Below are 23,099 nucleotides of genomic sequence, written 5' to 3'. Positions count from 1 at the left end.
CCACCACAAACGGTGGCCGGACCGGTTTCTTCAACGCCGTGTACCTCAAAGCTAGCGACTTTTGCGGCGAAGATCTTCTGACGTGGGCGTTGGATCCTCAGTCTTCGTCTCATTATCCGATCTCGACGAGAACAGTTCAAGCTCTAACTGAAGTTGAAGCCTTTGCTCTTGCAGCAGAAGATCTCAAGCTTGTCGCCTCGCAGTTCAGACGGCTCCATAGCAAACAGCTTCAACATACTTTCAGGTTTGGTCTATTTATTATTTAATTGGTCTGCTTCACCCTTTTCCGGTTTGATTCAGTTGGGATTGGTTAAAGTCTCAGGTTTGGTCTAATTAATTAATTATACCGATCTAGTTCTCGGTTCTGTTTGGATTGGTTAAACTCTCGGGTTTGATCGCCCTTTATTAAGTTGACTGATCTGATTTTCGGTTCATTTTGGTTTAATTCGGTTTGAGTTGGTTAGATCTTAGGTTTGGTCTATTTATTACGTTGACCTATCTGCTTCTCGGTTCATTTTGGTTTAATTAGGTTTGGATTGGTTAAAATGTCAGGTTTTATTCGGTACAATGGAGGACATGGGGAGCATCGTTTATACAAGCGGCGTGGAGGAGACATTGTCGGAGAAGATTGGCTAGGTCGTTAACGGAGGAAGAAGATCGATTCCGAAACGCGGTTGCAAAACGCGAACGCAGAGCCGCGTCGTCGTCGTCGAGTCTTGTTGCGACGTTATATGCGTCGCGGTTCGCGTCAAACGCGCTTCGCAATCTGCGTCAGCACAATACGCTGCCTTTGCTTCCTCCGAAGCCATCAGAGCCTGATTTCAGTGTTGATGATGATTGAAACATCTCTTCCACGACTCTACTTTACCACTTGTAAATTGTCAACTACAATAATCATTTTACTGTCTATAAAAAATGACCATAAATCATGATAAAAGTATAGTAGAGTAACGAATTTTTATATATGAATGATATACAGAGGAGAAATTATCTCGTGTATTTCTAAACAAGAAGGGAACAAATGTTTTACATTTTACCCAAAAAAAAAGAAAAAAAAAAGAAGGAAACAAATGCTATAATGACCCACTTGGGTATCAAAAAACTACTTTAGACATTTTTAAATTTTATCTTATTATTTAAATTTAATATGAAAAATGAACAAAATGTCCCTAAACTTGAAAATTTAAATTATTTACTAATCCAACCATGTATAACTGGATTCAAACCCATATATCTAAAGCCCGGCCCGAATTCATTTAATTTTTTAGTATTAAAATTGTTTATTAGCTATACAAATTATACCAGTTATATTATTTATACAGTTGTACCGGTTCTACTAGTTATGCAGTCATACTAGTTGTGATAGTTGTATTTGTGCATTTGAACTAATTGTACAATTTTATTAGTTATATTAATTATACTTATTGCATAATTGACATTAAAAATAGAACTTTTCATTTGGAGGATAACTGTGGTGGACAAATCTGAACGTAATTTTACCGAAGCTGACATGTCCAAGATCAGACCACATGTCCATCCCTTGATTCGTCAAGACCACCAATAAAGGGATCCATAACCAGAAAACCTCGACTTCAAATGAGAAGGTTCAGCTTCGAAACCCTAGCTACCAAATCTATGAATAGTGTTTGTAATTCTCAGCCACCATAACTATTGTTCGTTGTGTGGTTAAATTTGCAATATGTTGTGATTAGTTAATTTTCTATTCCCTCCCTTTCATACTACGTGTCTTTGTAGAAAAAAATTATGTTGCAAAATAAGTGCCGTTTTAGCATTTTAGTGCATAATTTATTAGCTTTATTTTTCAGTTTATTTTTGTATTGGTTGAAATATGAGTAGGTGTATTGGTAATGATGTTTTTATATAGAAAATATGAAAAAAATAAATGATTTTTAATTTGTGTGCACAAGTTTAAATGACACTTATTATGAAATAGAGGGAGTATAGTATTATATTTAACCTTTCTTTAAAATATAACATTATCTCTAACACTGTAACATGTTATATTAGTTGTACTAATTATAAAATTTAATATGAAATTATGTTTTAATAGTCATTAGTTGTATTAGTTGTACTAATCGTACTATTTTTGAAAAAAATGCATCTATATTTTTTTTTGCTCTCGGATCCAAAGTTAAACCCGGATTTAGAATAAGAGGAGTCAGTCGATGCTGATGAGTTCTATTGTTCAAGCCACCAATAAGGATACCCATGAAGGAGAAAACATTTAGTGTTGTCGTGACCTTTCCAATAGAAATGGGTGCATGTACGATTTGGATCACGAGTTCGGAAAGTTGTAGTTGCAGCTTGAGGCAAGTATGTCTTAGGCAGTTCTGTTTGTGCTGAAAAATCTATAGCATCAGATTTCAGCTCTTTAGAGCGAACGACGTTGTAGTGTTGTTCCTCCCTAATAACCCTCGAGTTGACGTTATTGATATCTGGAAGAGGTTCTTTGTCGATGATCTGAGTCATATGTTCCAGAATCGAGACTCATTGAGTCCGAACAGAAACTTATGGATATGAATTTCTTCGCATTCTTTATCAATGTCTGCATCCGCTTCACACAAACACGAACGAGTAGTCCTGAGATTGCCGAGCTCCTCCCATAGTTTAGTAAGGTGACTGTAATATTCAATTACTGTCTGGCCATGCTACTGACATGTATTTATCTCATCCCACAACTGATAAATTTGTACACCATTCCTGACTGAGAAACGTTTTAAAGATTCTCCCAAAGCTTATGCGCCTCAGGTACAAACGAGACAGTGGATCTTATCTTGGGGTCTATTGAGGTACGAATCCAACCAACCAGCATGGAATTAGTTGCTTGCCAACGAGAAAGATCGGGTTCTATGGAGGGTTTCGGGCTTGATCCATTGAGGAAACCAAGCTTTTGCTTCGCTTGTATAGAGTTAGATGGCTCTGTCGCTCATTCCGTATAATTAAACACCACACAGTAGGACCGAAGTAATGAGGGCTTCTGGATTGTCCGAATGATAAAGATAGTATACTCCAGATGAATCAGTAGTAGTAGTTATAGGTCGAGACGCCATAGGCATAATAGATGTAGAAGAAGTAGTTTTTGCCATATTTTCTTGAGGATTAAGAAACACGATTTAAAGCAAAAATAGGGTTAACAAATTGGATCGTTGCTGTGATACCATGAAATTGTTTAGAAAAGAATAAAGCAGTAATATGTGTTATTTTATTAGGAAAGTCAAAACTCTTATTTATACAACAGAGTCCTATATTGATAATGACTATGAGCTAAATACATGTTTATCTAGATAGATATAGTAGTTATCCCCAATAAGATACAAAATACTTGTCGTCGATCATAAAACCAAACAACCAAGATCGTGTACAAATCAAAGATTGGAGGTGGTTAGGAAGAAGACGACTTCGGTATTTGCTTAAAACATGAAAGATGATTCGATGCTACAGTAGTTATAGGAATTTTAATTATATATATATATATATATATATATATATATATGAAATGATGAGTGATATTAATATTTCTTTTTAAAATTTCTATATATATCTAATTTTTTTTACATTTTAAATTTAGAAGATAAATAGGATTAATATAGAATTATTTATTTTTATATAATAAAAATTTAAGTAATTTATTATGTATATCTATATAATTTTTTTTTAAATGTAAAATTGACCAAATTTATGGGTTGGTTTATGTTCATTCAATCAAGAGCGTTCATATAACTCATGATCTGATTTGTGTTTGATCATTCAAATTATTTATTATATGTACCTGAAAAAATAGAACTTGCAGTAATGAATTGAACTGGCTTGTGGTAATTAATTGAACTGAGCCAGTTTACGAGTAAAATTCAGTGGTAATGAATTAAACTGAGCCAGTTTACGAGTAAAATTCATTTTTACATCTCTACTGCATAAATACCTCATTTTCTAATGTAGGGAAAAAGCCAATATTTTGTATTCTGATTTCTGAGTCAGATGGCCCCTTCTCTGGGTCAGATGGTCGATAGCTCCTATATATTAAAGCGCAAGTCGCCTTGCCAATAAAAACCTGAAAAGTGGAAAAGTTTAAAAAAATAAAAATATTAAAATCAATCGATAATCTCTTTCTGTCTCCTATATTTTCTGCAACTCCATTTAATTCAATTCCTATTTTTTCTCAAAAAAAAGTATCCCACGTTCATATCTAACTGTTTTTTACTTTTCTTTATAACCTGTCTTTTTTTCTCTCAATATCTTCAGATTTTTAAAATCGTGACTATGAAACTTTTTTATGTTCACTGTAGTAAAGAACTTCTCTAACTTTTGTTTATATTCCCAGATTCCTTAAACTCCATCAATTTATCAGCAATGAAGGTATAACAATGTATTTCTCTACTTCTTTTATTTATAGAGTAATTTTCATATCTATTTTGTAGCATATTTTTAGGAAAATTCTGTTATCTATTTGCTACAGATGAAAAAATGCAATAACTTTTAAAATAGTATCTATATTTGCTGTAAATAAGAAATCAGAAATCCACCTGTGAGTTTGCAGAAATATTTTCAAACAACGACGGGAAATCAGTTTTCAAATATTATCCTAGTTTATTTAAGATATACTTTACAATTAGTATTTGCATTTGTTGCACATATTTTTCCCTTCAAAGCTCAAGTTTCTGTTTGTGGCTGATAAGAAACAAAATCGGAATGAAACAAGAAGAAAAAAGGTAGTCAATCGAGTTTGAACTAATGATGAAAAAAATCACAAATGTGATTATTGAAGCATTTAAAAATTATATTCTTTTTAAAATCAGTTCAAAAAAATAATATTCTTTTCATAATTATTTTCTATTGAAACTCTCTCTTTATATCATGTCTCAAAATATCAAAAACTTTTAAGTACGTTTTCAAAAAGAATATTGTCATAACCTATCATAATTTTTAAGTCAAAAAAAATCTGTCATAATTTTGTTTTTTCAATTATAAATAGAAATTTACATCTTATAGAATATTTATTTACAAGACAAATACAAATACAAAGAAAAACAGAATGAATATAGTACTTTAACTATATTTTTATGTGTTGGTATATATCTCAATCTCCAAATTTAAATTACTTGCAAACATCTATCGATCCTAAAACAATATAAGAAATATGTCAGTTACAAAAAAATATAAGAAACATTATTTTACCAAAAAATATTATTTTACCTTTTTGTTTAAAATGCCTCACTTTATGGGCAATTGCTATTATAGAATATATAATTAAATTTTATTTTGATTGATAACTATAAAATTACAGTTTTATCATGAAATAATTTAAAGCACAATCATTTGAGCCGTGCACGTGAGTAACACTAGTAAGTCAATAAATCATTGTCCTTTTATACTTAATATTCATAACCATAAATAATGCATGGTGGAAAATACTGTTACATTTTCTGACAAAACTTTAAAGGGATCCTAAAGTTTAAATTAAAACACTATATATTTTTGTCTTCAAGATGTTACAACTATTTGATAACATGTGATCCTCAAAAATAAAATTTAAATACATTCTCGCGTTTATCTTCTGGTTTACCAAACAAAAACGTTTTTGGTGGTCGACAAATTTGCTCGTTTCTACTTTTTATAGAGAAAAAAGAAAATTTTGCTTATTTTCATTTTGTGGACAAGACCAATGGGAGCATACCCTACTCACTATATTACAAATAACCATATCTATATATTTTAGAAATAAATAAACTATATATATCATATATTAGTTTTATGATAATACTATATATGAATAATTTATTTTTCTACCAATAAATAAATATAATAATTTATATATAATTAATTAATCTAAATAAATAATATAAGAAATTAATTTTATATCTAATAACATTTCACATTTAAAGTTTAATTTAATTTATATAATTACCAAGATTCATTATTTTATTTTTAATAACAAATATATTATTAATAGATATTTTAAAACTAATATATTATATATTAATTTTTATGATAATTTAAAAATTGTACTACTACTATACCAATCATTTAAGTCAAAATTTTAATGAGAGCATACTATTTCTACGAAACACTACCATTAGGGGTGGGCACGTAGTGGATATCCGGAGTTTTAAGGATATTCGTGATCCGATCCGTTCCTTACGAATATTCGATTTTTCGATCCGATCCGATCCGTAACTCTTCAGATTTCCGGAACACCGGACTTTTTGCCGGAATATCCGATTTGATCCGTAGAAAATAATAAAAAATTAAAAAAAAAAGAAAAATAAGAAAATCTGAAATAAAATAATAATATTTCACTAATTTTTTTAAAAAATACATACGTTCAAATTTATTAATAACTAAATAATTAATTTAGTGAATAAAAACATTATAAAACTTATATAGAGATATAAAAGTATATATATTATATAATTTTATAAACATGTATATATATATGTATATAACGGATCGGATCGGATATCCGTTTCTAAAAATATTAGTATTTGTGATTTGCTTCGTCTTTGACGGATACTGAATTTTAGTATTTGCTTCGATTCGTTAAGTTACGGATATTCGGATTTTTCAGATCGGATCGAAATGAATAACGGATCGAATTAAAATTTACGGATATTTTGTCCACCCCTAACTACCACTGTTTTATTATACCAATGGAGGCTATAGGGTGGTGGGTTTTTCTTTGCTTAAGAACACGAAAGCGCAACATTTACGAGTTCAAGATAGGTAATAATCAATCTATACTATTAAAGCAAAATACCTAATAGGTTTTTGCCACTACTTTTTTAAGTTATTTACATTGTTATGCCACTGCCTTTTTAATTTCTTTTAAATATTTTGGCCAACTATATATTCAACCAATTAAAAACAAGACAGTTTAAAAACAATAATTATCGAGCAAATAATAAATGCATGCAAGAAGAATATCTTTTGTGCTGTTACGCAAAAGGTAACTTATGCTATTTGGCGATCTAAATGACTGGTCCTACATTAATAATAACACATCTATTGATATAGTTATTTATAGTTTACTGTGGTAAAAATGATGAACTCTCTCAATCATTTTTTTTTGCTAAGTCATTCTCTTCCTTATATTATATTTTTGAAAAATGTTTTTATAAAATTGCACCAAGTTCACACCGATGCATATGAAACATATGATTCCAGTCTCATCACCTCTAGAGTTTATATAATCAGTTCAGAATCAAATATAATATTTTCTAAATGCATGATATGATCAAAATTAAATCCTCCCTTTCACCAATAGAATTTATTTATGGAAAGCAAAATATTTTCTTAAAATAATATCATTTTGACCATATAGCAACTATCAAACTTTCAAAAATATGATCTCTAAATCAACAAAAGATTTTTTTCAAAATCTTATCTACAATTCAAAAAAGTCAAAAAACTTATGCATATCTTAATAAAAGTTAATAACCTAATGCAATTAAAGACTAAAAAGAATTTCATTCTATGACTATCTTGCTTAAATATACCTTAGATTCTCAAAATGAAAAATAAAATAATATAAAACGTATAAATTTAAATAATGTAAGAGTAAATATCTAATAAAATTGGATTTATCTCGAAGTTTCGATGGAGATTTTTTTTATATATATTTCCAGTGTTTTGAGCATTTTTAGGGTACCCAAAATATTAAGATAAGATTATTCTTTTTACCAAATATCTGCGGGTCCAATCACACGATCTTATAACAAGAACAAAAGATCTTTCTCGATCAATCTCTTTGCTCCTCATTCTTCGAGAATCAGAAAGAGACTTTTTCAAGTTTGAATTTGTTCATTTGGAATCTGGGTTTTTCTACTTCATTTTTATTTACTTATTATTTCTTTATTTTCCCTCTCTTTTCTTTTTTATTTGATTTCTTTTTTATTTTATTCCCTTCCATCATTCTTAAGTCTCATATGTTTGATCCTATAGAATCTGACCCATGTTCTCATTGAGCAAAGGTACAAAATAAATTCAATCATACTTTTTCGGGTTTGAATTTGGTTTTTCCTATATTAAAATTGTATATCTAATCATGTATTAATCAATTTTGATAAGGATTCAGTACTATTTTTGGATCGGGTTTTATTTTTTTTTTGGATCTAGATATTTTTCTCAGCTCTATCATTTATAATAAAACTATAAAACTAAATTCGACCAATGCAAGACATGCTATACGATGTATTACTCCGTTTCAGTTTTTAACTTTTAAAAATAAACTAAAACGAACGAGGCTTGCCAATTCTTATTTAAATTAAAATATTTAGAAATTAAAATATATAATTATAGATAGAAATTATAGTTTATAATAAATCCAATTTTGTAAACAGAATAATCCCGCGTTTTGAAAACGCGGGTCAAAATCTAGTTTATTTTGTTAAAGTCAAGAGAGTAGACCTTTGTGCCTAAAATCTCGCAGAAAGAGATTAACAAGTATGATAATTTTTTTTCCTTTTTACAAGTTTGGCTAATTTCAAGGAGTAACTAGGTGTTTTCCTGCACCATGTGCAGTAAAAAAATTTAAAATATTTTTAACAGATAAATATAAATTATATTTAAATTTTTATTAATATTCTAAATTTTTTTCTTTCTTATCAATATTTTAATATAAATTTGATTTAACTGAACATTAAAATTAAGATAAAAATAATTTTGTTATTTTGAATTATATTTAAAATTATAATCTTAGGTAGATTTTTCTATCTATTTATTTTAATTAAATATATTAAATACATATGTAAAATTGTATAATTGTCAAAAATTAAAATTAAACAATATTTATAAAATCTGTAGATATATATAAGAAACTAATGATTTTACGATTAAATTTGATTTTATGATTTAATTTTTATAATTTTCTACAAATATGTATATATATATTTGAAATATTTTTAATTTAAATGATATTTTGAAATTTGAAATGCCATAATTAAATATATTTATTTTAATGATGATTTATGAGTTATTACCATATTTTCAAAAAGTCCAAAATCATAAATCGACAATAAATGTAATATATATGAGTTATTACCATATTTTTTAAAAATTTACCAAAAATATAAATTAACATTAAATATAATTGTCCACGTCATATTAATCTATAAAACATGTCATCAATTTTAGTAGCCATGTCATATTATTTTTGTGAAAATGATTGTAGAAAAGACATGTGGCAAAATCACTTCTCAAATATAGTCTATAGGATTTTTCGGTAGTTCTCAAACAAAACAAATCTTTTTCATTGGAAAACCTTATAATGGCTCTTTGATATTTACTAATTCTAAATTAATTACATGAATCTATATGATATTAAAATATAGGATCGCTTTTTTATTTCGTCAAGAGGAAACCAAATATCTTCTATTATAACTTCGTAGAACACCAAAGAAGAAAAGTCTTTGTGGAAAATTGTTTTAACGTTATTTTTTTTTTAACGTTATTAATTTATGTACTCTACGGAAATCAATATAACATTCATGTTATTTATTTGAATGCAGTTTCTAAAATGTAGGTTCCCAAGAAAATACACTCCTAAAAGTTTCTCTGGGAATGATACCATTCATAGTTTAGGTTTTGAGAATACATGTTAACAAATATTCCTTTTATTCAAAAGTTGTGTTTTTTTACCTTTTTCTAAGAATCTATCTTCGTACGGCTATTCATCAATACTGTACTAGTTGAATGGCAGTCATGATAATATTTCTGGGTTAATAACTCCAATGGATATATTCATCATTTAGGTCTATGATAATTATGTCTTCGACATTTAATTCAGCTTTTCCAAAAAAAAAAAATTATCTTATAGCAACCCAGGTCTGTTAGTTCGGTTCTAACTGGCCTAGATTTTATGTTTTTAAATATGGAGGTGGTCTATTTGAAGAGTCAACGATATGATCTAAGAGCAACTTCAATGAGGTGGGTCAAACCCTCCAATTTTTTTAAAAAACTAAAGAATAAATATTTTTGTTTAACTAAACAAACCAATCATAAAAAAAAAGACAACCAAAAGAAAGAGTTCTAGAAAGTCAGGAGAAGAAGTATGGGTGCAGAGAACTAGTTCTCTCTCTTTTCTACTTTATCTGTTTGGTTTAGTCTTTTAATGTTAAGATACTTTGACTAAAACCATTGTTAGGCATTTCAACTCTACTCCATTTTTTCCATAATAGAGTACAAGTGAATATTGAGTAGAAGACGTCTCAATTCTACTCCATTTTTACTCTATAATGAAGTTTATTTCATAAATTATGAAATACTTTTTTTTGTTTATTTACCACTGTATTATAGAATGAGAAATAAAATTGGATTAGAACATTTTCTTCCATATTCATTTTACTTTATTTTGGAAAAAAATGATGTTTTACATTAGAGATGCTCTTAGAAGTACTCTAATTTAACAAGGTTCTATAATGCATGACCGGAAATATCATCATGTAACCACATGACCTTCCGATAGTGTGTTAAAAGATTTCAAATATTAAGATATTCCCGAAACATTATTGAGAAGTAATTTGATACGAGTTCTCTTTGCAATCATTTCCACAAAACAAATGTGATCCTATATTTTAATATCATATAGGAGGTGATTGGTTGGGTTGTAAGTAGTGACTTTATCTTTAGTTTTTATCTACGACCACTTAAGTTACCAATCGTACTTTAAATAGTTTTTAAAGTTAAAATCAATAAAATAAAAAAATGGTTGTAAAAGTCTTATTTTGTAAAGCAAAAAAAAAATATGGTTGTAGGAAACTATATTTTTAAAAAATATTGTTGTAAGAATATATTTCATTTTCATCATTTCTCTTATTTAATTTACATAGTTACATTAGATACATCTACATCAAAAAATTCTACCGTAAATTTTTATAGGTACAATCCAACCAATAGACATATTCATGTTAATTTAGAATTAGTAAATATCAAAGAGGCGTATATAAAGTTTTCCAAAGAAAAATATTTGTTTAGAAAGAAGAAAAGTCTTTGTGGAAACTTTTTTTTTTTAAAAACGAATACTTTCTAATAATGATTTATTTACTTTCTATATATATTGACATGATATTTCGTAATGGCAGTGTGACAAATTGGACCATAATGGCTACAAAGTCATCACGTTTAGTTTCTCTGGTTCTCTCTTTGATTCTTCTGCAATTATTTGTCTCCTCTCAAGTTTGTCTTACGGAAGCCATACGAATTCCAGGTTAGTATTTGCTTGCACCTATTTCACATTTTTCCTTTTCAGTTCTTCTATTATTTATGTTTATGCAAGCAGCAGCCAGCAAGCCTTTAAAGGTTTTTGTGCATATTAATATTTTTAAAGTTATTTTATCATATATTTATCATTATATTCTGTTTTGGTCAGCCGAGAAATTCAGTTACTTAAAATTATTGTATCTCGCTGTTAAAACCACAAGAACTTTGTTTCTGACTGTTGAATATAAAAAAATAAAAAATACCGTATTTGTGTTGTACATGATTTGTAAGATGTCAAATGTTTGTATTTTTTAAAGCCAGATGAGATCAGACGTATTATTTCTATCTAGTTGTGGCAAATATTCAATGAAGAAATTAACTAATGAAACATTTTGTGATTATTGTACAGGAAGAATTTCACAGTCTCGCCCAATTCCTTCTCCTTCCCGTCCCCCTCCCCCTCGTTACTATACACCCCCTTCAAGATCACGCCGAGGAGGTGGCCCATAAGATGGGTGTATAACATATGTACTTGTGATCATTTACCTTGTAAACGTAATTGGTCAGTTTGATGATTATGTTTTATATTATTTGATCCTTAAGTCTTTGTTAGCTCGTAATAAAATACATGTACCATTCTAAATGAAGACATATAATGTCAGGAACTATGTTACAATAAAGGCAATGATAAAACTTTAAGAGAGTGTAATGAAGATGAAACATTTCTTGTTGGTTTAAATTTTAACTAAACTTTGATCCGCGTGGCCGCACTGATATTAATTTTCTATTTTTAGTTTTTTTATACTAAATAATATATTTGAAATATTTGGTTTTTATTTGTACTTAAATTGACTAAATCGTGATTTTGGGTGTGTTAAACCATCTATTGACTATTGTTTAACCAATATTTGATATCATATAAACAAATTCATCATATATATTTAATTATAGATTTGTATAGAATATATTAAAAATAATGTTTTGAAATTTAAAATATGAAAAAAAAATTCTGAATGGAAGAAGGAAAATTTTATTTTGGAAACAAATTATTAGATTTATTGTTTGTGTACGTTTACGATACACTAAAATCCCGTAGAAGAGCAGGTATTGAAAAATTTATTTGTGGGCTGGCATTTGTATCTATATAACTAATAAGAAGCTATAATATCTCTTAGAGTTACACAATATTATATGTATAATTAATGTTGAATATTTTTTGGAGTTTTGGATAGAGGAATAAAGATATTATGTTTTGATTCTAAGTTAATTGATTTGGTTTGTTTAGAAGGATTAGCAATAATCGATTTGTATAGATGGTTTGAATATTATACATAAAGGAAATATATATATGCATTCTCAAGGTTTTAGTTTACATTGATATACAATGGTCGATATAATTTATATGTTAGTAATGTTATTTACCTTTTTCGTTTTTATACAGGTTATCTTGGGTTTTATTAAATAAATCTGTATACTGTATATTGTAGTTAGAGTCAAGCATATTAATTGTAGTGTATTGAAAAGAGAACTTTTGGCTTTGATTTTATAGAGAAGTAAATTGTAGTATATTTAGTAAAAGTTTAGTTTAAGAAGTATATTAATTTAACTGGAAAAGACAAACATTAAAATTAAAATAGTTAGTTTAATTAAAAAAACATTAAAATAAATAGTTTAATTTAATACTCAGTGGAATGATAGTGTAAATAACTTTGAAAACTTAGGGACAATTCATATAAATATTTCTCTTTTGATCATATAGATGTGTTTTTTCACGTCAATTTCATTTTTACATCAAACAGATTAACAGCCGTTCTATATTATCTAAAATGATCCAAGGGATGCTAGTCTTTTTGTTACTATTCTTTGTCTTGATCCTCCATTTAAACTGAAATACCTTACACTCTCCATGCCAGATTATCAATGTATTGAATGGAGAATCCATTTAAACTAAAATACCTTTGACTCTCCATGCCAAAGAATAGTAACAAAAAGACTAGCAGCATGGAGAATGTAAGGTATGATCCAAGTATTGGTTAAAATTAAGTTGGTTAAACTCGGCGAGAGTATACTTTTTTGCCAGTCTGCACCAATAAAGTTTGGTTTACATTGGATTAGATTAGAATTCAGTTGGTAAATTTTTTTTTGTCTCTGAAAACCATGCCGGAAACTTTGCATCCATCTGAACAACAAAAAAGAATTCAGTTGGTTAAATTTGATGAGATTAGACTTCTTTGCCAGTCTACACATATTTTTATTTTCCTATTTCCTTTATTGTTTTAGTAATCTATACATAATTTACTATCTTTTTATTTATTTTTTAATAATTATAATATATGATTTCACATTTTTATTCATAAAGAATTCAATTTAATTTCTAAATAATGAATTCTTTGTGATAACTAATTCAAATAGACTGAATTATAAGTCTACGAAATCCTAAATCACAAAATTAAAACCCTAAATTTTCTTGATGATCAAAATACTCTTAATTCTTTTATCAAATATCCAAATATACAAAATATAAACGAGTAATATGTAAATTTAGTTAAAACAATCCTTCTCATGATCTTTAAATCCTCAAGAGTCCACACCAAACGTGTCTATGAAATTATCTTACTTGCCCGTTTGAAGTTCTTTGTCTGTTGGTGTACTATTTGACACAACTTGCATTGTAAAATCATTTTCAATGTATTTTTCTATTTTTATTTTAGTAAACAAAATAAGTTGATTCTAATGTTTTTTTTTGTGGAAGTTTTTTTAACTCAGCGGTTTGACTAAAGTTTTATTAATAATTCTACACAAGAAGGTATGGAGTTCAAATTCAGAAAACGCAAATTATATAAATTACAGAGAAAAAATTTACAAAAGATCTTCAGCATGGTGCAGAACATATCATCAAACATGGATCTTATAGGATAATTCGTAGTAACGCAGTCAGACATATTCTCATACGGTGGTAAAATTATCGGCTTTATAATCGTCTATATAATATTTCTTATCGGTTTCGTCTATATAATATTTCTTATCGGTTTAATGTATAACTAATAAGACGTTAAAAATACATTTTTTAAATAACCATTTTTAATTGTGGAATAAAAATATAACACTAATATTTATTTTCGAGAAATAACAGTCTCTATTCTATAATAATAAATAGAAGTGGTTAAAATAAATTTATCTCTAAAAGTTATTGTTATAATAATAAATTTAGAAAAGGGTTGAAAATTATCTAATATCAGCTTTAAGCTTCAACGGGCTACAACTGCATTAAAATAAGAGGGAAGGATCTTTGTTCTAACATTACAGAAGTAAAATGCCACAGAATAGTTTTACTGATACAATAATGTTACATAAATAAATGCCACGGAATAGTTCTAGTGATACAAATAATGTTACATTACATGGGAGTTTGTTCCCTGACAAAGTAAACAGAGGGCTTTCTTCTGATTTTAATCTTTGGGAACAAACCAAGTCTCCTACAATGAAGAGATTGATGTCCTTATTCGGAGTCTTTTGTTAGCATCATTCAGTCATGGACTTTTGCATTAGATCTTGTGCTTCTACTATGGCTGAGCTGGCAGCATGCAGCACTATTTTCTTAAGCTACATCCAAATGCATTGAGAAGATAAGTACACGGAGAGCTGATCATAAACCACATTATGTAATGAAAATAGTTAAAGATACCTCTAGTTTATCTTCATTGGATCTGTGGTCTTTTGGTAGCCTCCGGAACTCCTGTGTTAGCCTAAGGCATTCCTCTACGCTTTCAGGAGCAACAAAATCAAGTGCCACCTTTATGCAAGACTGTAAAAAGATTCAATTTTAGGATCACTGACACTTTTAAGTTTCTTGATTTATAAACATGAGATATAGAAACAAAAGAGAGGAAGGCTTAAACTGGTTGCTTACCTGTATATTCCTCACTTGGTGAGGACAACCTGCAGGGATGAAAACAGCTTCACCGAGATGTTGCACAAACGTCCATGGCTCAATATCTGTGCATATGAAATAAAACTTACATCGACTTTTCACCAATGCAAAGAAGATAAAATCCAAACAATAATCTTACCGAACTCCTCTTTCAGCTGTTTCTTTTGCCTTTCAGTCAAGAACAAGGTCTGGTCATGAATTGGGTGAGTAACCTGAAATTGAAAAAAAGCATAAATTCCAGACGTCTCTCACACATTAATCATTTACAAGTGTGATGATACGTACAGATTCCACAGGTTCGTTAAAGAAATGACGAAACTCATGCTTGTGTCTATTCAAATACTCGATAAGTTTTGGAACATCCTCTCTTCGAAAGATATCCCACACAGCACCACCATTTGAACTCTTATTGTCATTGCCATTAGTTTCTTTTGGAGCATCAAGTGTCTGTTCTTGCATAGACTCAGCACTTGTACTACCATCCAAACTCTGAATGACATTTCCTTCAGTTTCCTTCGGAGAATCCATTTTCTCCTCTTTTATGGATTCCACAGGCTGTGGGAGACTATTATCTGTATCCCACGGGTCAGTTAAAAGAGCTGTTGGCATCTTCAGTCCCTTCTCCACCGTGGGATCATCTTCACTTTGGTTCGTTGGAGATAATCTCTCTGTCTTCAAACCAGTAACTGGTTCGTTCATCGGCCTTACATTCTTCTCAGAAACTAGACCTGACTCTTCCATAGGATCAGCTCTTTCAGTTTTAATACATTCACCTGAAATTTAAGCGTTTAGTAATGCATTTAAAAGAATAATACATAAACATGGGAGGGAGCTTCTTTCAAATACCTTTTGAAACAAACATCTTATCATCTTCTTGTGAGCTGGACGGTCTACAACTGCTAGTTGATGGTTCTTCGTTACCTGCCTTGTCCTCATTCTCTACTTCTTTCACCGACTTGTTTTCACATTCACTGGCTTCTGTCTGTTTACGCGACTTTGCTTTTTTTACAAGTTTGCATTGCCAGTCAGGTATATCAACTTCAGTTGTGTGTGTCAGCACATTGACCTAACACAAATCCACCAAATTATTAAGTAAAGATCATTGGTTTATGTCTGAAAAATTGAGAAAGAAGTGGTGCACACTTACCGCATCAGACATATCACAATGTAGTTTTGTCACAGAATCTCCTCCATTAAGCTCTTCAGGGAAACCGTAGGCAATGTATGTCTTCGGTCCAAGATCTGGCTTCAAGGATCCTTCAGGAAGTCTTGTAGCCAGATTCAAGATACCTGACTTGGGGTCAGTGTAATCAAAGAAAGGTAATGCAGAAATAAACTCGGCATTATGCCTTGGAAGCCGCTCTTCAAATAGAGTTGATGGAGGCCAATCTTTTAACTTCAACATGAATGGCATACCAGTGCGATCCTCGCGACCTTTCAAGTAGCCTTGAAAAAACTGATGAATATTTATGTCAACCTACAAGCGAAGAAGGGGATGGTAATGAGCTTATTACTACCTCTTAGAAAATGCACAAGGTATTAATAATATTATTACTGACCTCACACCAGTCCAAGCAGTCCAAAGCTTTCACGCTTTTTGCCTCTTCTTTGCATTTAGCTTTTGGATCCATTTCCCTACAAGCCCTCCACATAACCATCGGATCCCAACTTAGTCCAGGTGTCTTGTCGAGAACATTTCTGACTATCACAGGTTCTGCCCTCATCCAATGCGACTGAAAATGAGCAATATCGTCTTCAGACAGATCAACAGCATTTGGGCAGTACAAAAAGTTATCATGGCCGTTCTTCCTAAACGCCGCCTGCCTTCTGATTAAGGAATCAGAGTGTTCAGCACATGAGGAACATTCATGAGCAATATCCACATCTGGTGGCTGAAACTGCAGAGTAACTTCCTCTGCATTTCTTATCAATTTACCGACCCAATCACATTCCCACAACCGTTTCAACTCTAGTGTTGAAGTACCACAACCACCACGCTCTTTTGGAGGGCATGGGATGCTACCGTCAGGATTTAGCTTCCAGTCAGTGTCAGAGATATTGTTCTCCACATCGTGTGAATTCTCTCTAAGTTCCTTGCAGCAAGAAAGGCATATGTCGGATGAACAATCTGGGTTCAGACAGCTTCTGTGAAAATTGGCAATGGATGTTCTGCAGAGATCACTGTCGTACAAGAGAGAAGAGATTGTAAGCAAACAAGGTAACTCAGAGTAATATGTAAGAAAATCAACGAGATATGCAATTCAAAGAAACAGATAACAAAACGTGTTTTTTATAGATGACTTGATCCTTTATAAGAAAGCTAATGAGTAGCAAACCTAAAGACACCTGAAACTCAAAGCTTTGCAGCAAATTAACCAACTAAAATCCGTAAAATTTATCATTTAACCAAAGTAGATGCTAAACTATTTGGTGGATTTGGTTTGGCTTTAAACCGGAAAACTGAAGTGTTTTTTAATTAGATTAATTAAACATAATAATAATATTAAGATTTAAATATATTTAACCATTTAACTTAAACAAGTAAACATAAGTTTATACATTTTGCTTCTAAACGAATATATTAAACAAAAAAATAAAATAAAAAAATATAAATCTTATACATTACCATCAAAACCAAAAATTATTTATGATAATTATGTAAGGTTTGGAGATAATAATTTATGATATTTATGTAAGGTTTGGAGATAATAATATAAAGTTATTGGATTACATCTTCTATATATTTTGTTGTGATTTGCCTTTACGTTTAAATTTGAAAAAAAAAAGTGATTTAGTTTCAAATGATGATTTGTTTATGTTTTTATAAATAATATTTTTTTGTAATTGAACTAGAACAAAACTAAAAAAAAATCAACTCAATTGAAACTGAACAAACACAAACAAAACTAAATCAAACAAAAAACAGACCAGACACAAACCAAACCTAATTGAAACCAAATAAATTTGGGGTAATTAAGTTAAAGTTTTCTTTGATCAAAATAAACCAAACCGAACCTCTAATTAAATCAAAATGCCCATACCTAGATTTTTCGGCAAGCTTCGAGTTCGAATAGTTTCAGATATAACCAAAATATCCAAATTTTGTATTAAATATTTATTAGATATCTTTGTTTTTCAATCCAACCTCTATTTGTGTACACTAATGTAAATATCCAAAAACAAAATGAATTTCAGGTAATCAAAACACAATATGTCAACAAAAGACAAAAGGATGTTCAGTTTTAAAGGAAAATCTGTTTTAAGGAATATTTTTATAATTTTGAATATTTTTTTACATAAATCTTTTAATACTCTACCAATCATATTCTTAATTACATTTCCACAACGTATTATTACTGTTTTGTTATTAGCTTGACTATTCTACCAATCAAAGATTAAACTGATGAAAAATCATGAGAATAGAAAGTTTATGACTCATGACAAGGGTGGTTCTGCAGAATGAACGGTTCTGAGAAGATGATGGGTGCAATGAATTTTCGGAGAAGTTTATATGCTTTGCATGTTGAATGTGAAGCTTTAATATGGGCTATGGAGTGCATGAAAACTCTCAATTTTTCAGAAGTAGTATTCGCAACAGACTGTTCCTAACTGGTGAAGATGGTATCATCATCTGGAGAATGTCCAGCTTTTGCTACACAATTGGAGGAGTTCCAGCGCTGTAAGACTTTTTTCCTTACCTTCAAGATTCGACATATTCCAAGGGCACGTAATCTAATGGCGGACAAGCTGGCACGAGGTGTTATGAGTTCTCCTTCTGCTATGTTCTATGTCGATTATATGCCTCCGGTCTAGTTCTCTGGACAGAACGAACATAGACGATAGTGCTCTTTGTTGTCAAAAAAAAAAATTATGACTAAATGGTCAAAAAGTTCTATCCAATTTATCTTGGATTGTTAAAGTCCATTTGGTTCACTGGTTTAACTAAAGTATAAATAGTGACCAAGGAATGAAAAAAGAACAATGTATTCCTAAATATTTCTAATTTTTTTTTACAATTTATAAAAAAAATATTTTTTCCTTTTTGTTTCTTCTTATTCATTTTTTATAAAAATATAGATTTTAATGGTGACTAATGAATGAAAAGAAACATTGAATAATTTCTTGTTATTCCTAAAATATATCACCATTCAGTTTCTTCTCATTTTTTATTATAGAAAAATATAGGCTTTAACGGTGAACAAAAAGGACAATGATTTTTTTATTATTCCTAGAATATATCACCATTTGTAATGAATATTTTTCCTTTTTATTCCTCATTTTTTTGTAGAGAATTATAGAACAAATATTTCTTGTCAAATTTGAAAAGAACAAGCATTTCTTCTCATTCCTACTTTTTATTTTTGCTTCATATTTATTCATTTTGAAAATGAACAAGCTGTCCTTATTAAATTTGAAAAGGAACAAAATATTCCTTATCAAATTTGAAAAGGAACAAACATTCTTTATCATTCCTACTATTTTATTTCTATATATTGTTTTCATATTCATTCATTTTGTTCTCCAAAAAGTCAACAGTTGGAGGCAGCCATAGATTAAATTTGTTCTTCACTAAATTTATTAATGAATGATCATTCTTCATTGTTCCTATAATTTTATTTATTCCTCACTTTCCTATTCGTTTTAAATGTTCCTATGATGATTGCCAATTAAACCCTAAAACTTTGTTAATATTTTACATCAGGATATCCAAATAGCTTGAGATTTAATTAAACTACTAGATTCTGATCTACCCTTTCAACGGGTGAAAAGACAGATATATTTTTTGCTCAACTTTTTTTTTGAAAATTTTAATTTTTATATTTTAATTTTCTTATGATAATATTTGTATTTAATATTAATTTAATTTTATAGAATAATCTTTTAAATAAATAAAATATATAGTTGAACATAACATTTATCAATAGATCATGTTCATATTTTAACCGGTCAGTTCATAACCAAGTCCATTTAGTATATAGATGCTCCAGTATCAGTTCATAACCAAGTCCATTTAGTATATAGATGCTCCACATATCAGTTCATAACCAAGTCCATATTAAGTTCAAATGTAGAACCCAACAAAAGGTTAGCTTGGAAGTTGGCGACCAATGAGACTATATATGGACTTAGATTAATTTGTCAATTGAGCGATGTGGGACTTAATAATGCTGCCTCTTTAAACAGCAACATCCTCGACGCCAGTGAAGGATAATCGCCGCGGCTTCTATCTTTGAGACTCCCATTATACTCATCTCCATTTCCTCATCACCAACTCGACGTCGTGTTCCTGCTCTGATACCATATGATACAATGTGGATGATTGGTTGGATTGTAACTGTAAACTCCAAAATTTAGTTTGTACGATTTTTGGATGTACGACCTTTGTTACAGCCCAACCAATATGTATCATTCAGTATAGAAGTGTCCACGATGCCCATAACCAAATCCACCCCAAAGCTAGCTTGTAAGTGGGGACCAATAAGACTGAATGGAATTAATTTTTCACTTGAGTGATGTGGGATGCAATAGTATTGCCTCTTTAAACAGCAACATCCTAGACGTCGGTAAAGGATAATCGCAGCGGCTACAATCTTTGAGACTCCCATTATATTCATCTCCCATTCCCTCATCACCAACCCGACGTTGCGTGTCTGAGGAAGATGCGCTGATACCATTTGATACAGTGTATCATTTAGTATAAGCGTTGACAATCAGCCCATAACTTAATTTTTCACTCGAGCGAAGTGGGACATACAGAGTAAACCCCAAGATACCCGAAAGTATCCGAGCAACTCCAAGCTTTCACAATGTGAAGCGTATTTAAATTATACTGAACCTACTTAATACGATCATCAATCACCTAACCAAACAAACAACCTTAATTATTTTTCCACTACAGTACTTCTCTCCCACTCCCTATTGCCTATTTGCAAAGCATACAAGAAACGGTATGGAAACGTGTTCCCTCCCAAGAAGAATTATCATTACCAAGCAAGCAAAAAGAACAAACAGGAAGTTTTTGAAAACTTACCAGTATATGCGTTCACTTGGATGAAGTTCGGACCAAGTAATATCAGATTCCGTCACAGGGATTCCTAGAAGAATACAGCAGGTTCGTGAGTGGCAAACAGGGCATAAATGAGAGGAGAGCAAAAAACAAGTGAAGAAAACATACCTCTAACTGCTGCTTCAACTTCCAGTTCACGGTTCTGTTCTGCATAAACATCTTTAAGAACAGGAAGAGCTTTAACTAATAGGTACTGCAACTGCTTGAGCTTGACACTCGCGTCCTTCTCACTTGGTTGCTGAGATTCAGAAACCATCCAAATGAAGGGAGAGATTTCATCTCAAAAGATGCAAACAAATGAAATCTAAAAAAAATCCCCTTACCTTGACAAGTAAAGGTTGTCGCAAACAAGCTCTACAATTGCAATTCTCGAGACAGAAAGGACATGCATCTTTAACTTCCTCAGGCGTTCTCTCCGGATACCTATATATAAATGATATTCAACTCTCAAAAAAAAAATGCAATCATAATAAACACTCATTATAATATAATGTGCAAGTGAAAATAGTATTATTACCATCTGGTGATGCAGTCATAGCAATAGCGCTTCTTGATACATTTAGAACAGAAGACAAGATCAACCTTATCCGTGAAGTTCTTACACTGATGACAAGTCAAACCCACATACTTTTTCGTTCCATCATCAGAGTTATTATTATCCTGCAAAAGCAAAACAGTGTTACATTTCCTCTTTTAAAAATTCAAAAAACAAGACTTCCAAAAATAGAAGTAAACCTTGTTGAGCGTAGGCATTACTCTAACGCTCCCTCTTCTTTCAGTAGATGGCTTCGAGTCCTCTCCACCGTTCGATTTGTTTCCTCTCCCTCTCCCTCTCCCTCTTCCTCTTCCTCTTCCTCTTCCTCTTCCTCTTCCCTGGCTCTCAGAACTCGGAGATTCTATGCTCACAGCATCTTCAGATCTAACGTCTTTCAGCCTATCTGCGTCGTCGGAATCATCTGACCGAATTCGCTCTCCGCCCTCAGATTTTCTTGGTCTCCCTCTTCCTCTTCGTTGGCTATCAGAACTCGGAGATCCAATGCTCGCGACATCCTTATCTTTATTCCCCGTGTTACGTCGCTTCTCAGATCTCAGGTCCGAATCATCTTCTGATCGAATTCGCTTAGAATCATCTCCACCGTCAGGTTTTCTTCCTCTCCCTCTCCCTCTTCCTCTTCCTCTCCCTCGGTTCTCAGAACTAGGGGATCCTAGGTCCTTATCTTTCCTCCTCGTCTTACGTTCCTTATCAGATCTATCTTCGTCGGAACACTCTGATCGAATTCGCTTCTCTTTTCTTTCTTCTTCCATACTCTCTCCTTCTTTGCTTTTCTCCATTCTCTCTCTCTCTTTCTCTATCTATCTATCGCCCTTGTCTCAGCTTTGGAACATCAGACGGCGGCGTTACTTATGTTAAAATCAGTGACGTGGCAGGTCAATGTCTTATTATAGGAACCATCGAATGGATCATCGGAGTTCGTTTCTTTTCCCTAATTCTTTAGCTACTTTTTCTCTCTCTTTTATTAATTAAGTAAAATGGATATTTATTTCCCCGTGCTAGAATCTATGAAAAATTTATAAGCCACAGAAACCTTCCATAAAATCATACTAGTAATATTTCTATAAATATGTTTCTTATTCCGACCAAACTTCAGTTTAACTTGCATTTATGTTTTAGGTCAATATAAAGAAACAAAACTACCACCGGTTACCAAGCTTTAATAAATAAACAATTAATGACATTTTCTATGGGCTTCTTCTGATTGAGAGAGACGCAAAAATGCGAATTGCCCTTAAGCATATGCTTTATTTGGCCCATTCATATTGGGCTTCAAAACTAGGCCTTTCTTTTACGTTAATGACATTGAGTCTCACGACAGAGGTTCCATGATCTAG

The 23,099-nt window shown here is 30.9% G+C and overlaps 1 protein-coding gene and 2 long non-coding RNA genes across 3 annotated transcripts; 2 read left to right on the top strand and 1 right to left on the bottom strand.

Moving 5' to 3' along the window:
* The first annotated feature begins 6 nt into the window (after nt 1-6).
* Nucleotides 7-1,013, top strand: LOC130509834 (uncharacterized). Its single transcript, XR_008943765.1, has 2 exons — nt 7-244; nt 553-1,013. It is a non-coding gene; the product is annotated as an uncharacterized LOC130509834 (long non-coding RNA).
* Nucleotides 1,014-11,011: 9,998 nt separating this feature from the next.
* Nucleotides 11,012-11,950, top strand: LOC108845706 (uncharacterized). The gene is made up of 2 exons (XR_001948525.2): nt 11,012-11,218; nt 11,621-11,950. It is a non-coding gene; the product is annotated as an uncharacterized LOC108845706 (long non-coding RNA).
* A 2,534-nt stretch (nt 11,951-14,484) lies between these two features.
* On the bottom strand, nt 14,485-22,706 carry LOC108844796 (lysine-specific demethylase JMJ27-like). The gene is made up of 13 exons (XM_057006024.1): nt 21,945-22,706; nt 21,727-21,869; nt 21,533-21,632; nt 21,318-21,447; nt 21,174-21,237; nt 16,702-17,323; nt 16,290-16,619; nt 15,989-16,208; nt 15,428-15,915; nt 15,282-15,354; nt 15,122-15,207; nt 14,897-15,016; nt 14,485-14,814 (listed from the first exon to the last, which is right to left on the bottom strand). Exons 1-13 carry the CDS (start codon nt 22,539-22,541, stop codon nt 14,734-14,736), a joined length of 3,054 nt encoding a protein of 1,017 aa, XP_056862004.1. The 5' UTR covers nt 22,542-22,706; the 3' UTR covers nt 14,485-14,733.
* Between the last annotated feature and the right edge of the window lie 393 nt (nt 22,707-23,099).

Source organism: Raphanus sativus, chromosome 3 (assembly GCF_000801105.2).
Source record: "Raphanus sativus cultivar WK10039 chromosome 3, ASM80110v3, whole genome shotgun sequence".
Taxonomy (NCBI): Eukaryota; Viridiplantae; Streptophyta; class Magnoliopsida; order Brassicales; family Brassicaceae; genus Raphanus; species Raphanus sativus.
The sequence above is the reverse complement of the archived record's forward strand: the minus strand, read 5'-3'. Positions and strand labels throughout refer to the sequence as shown.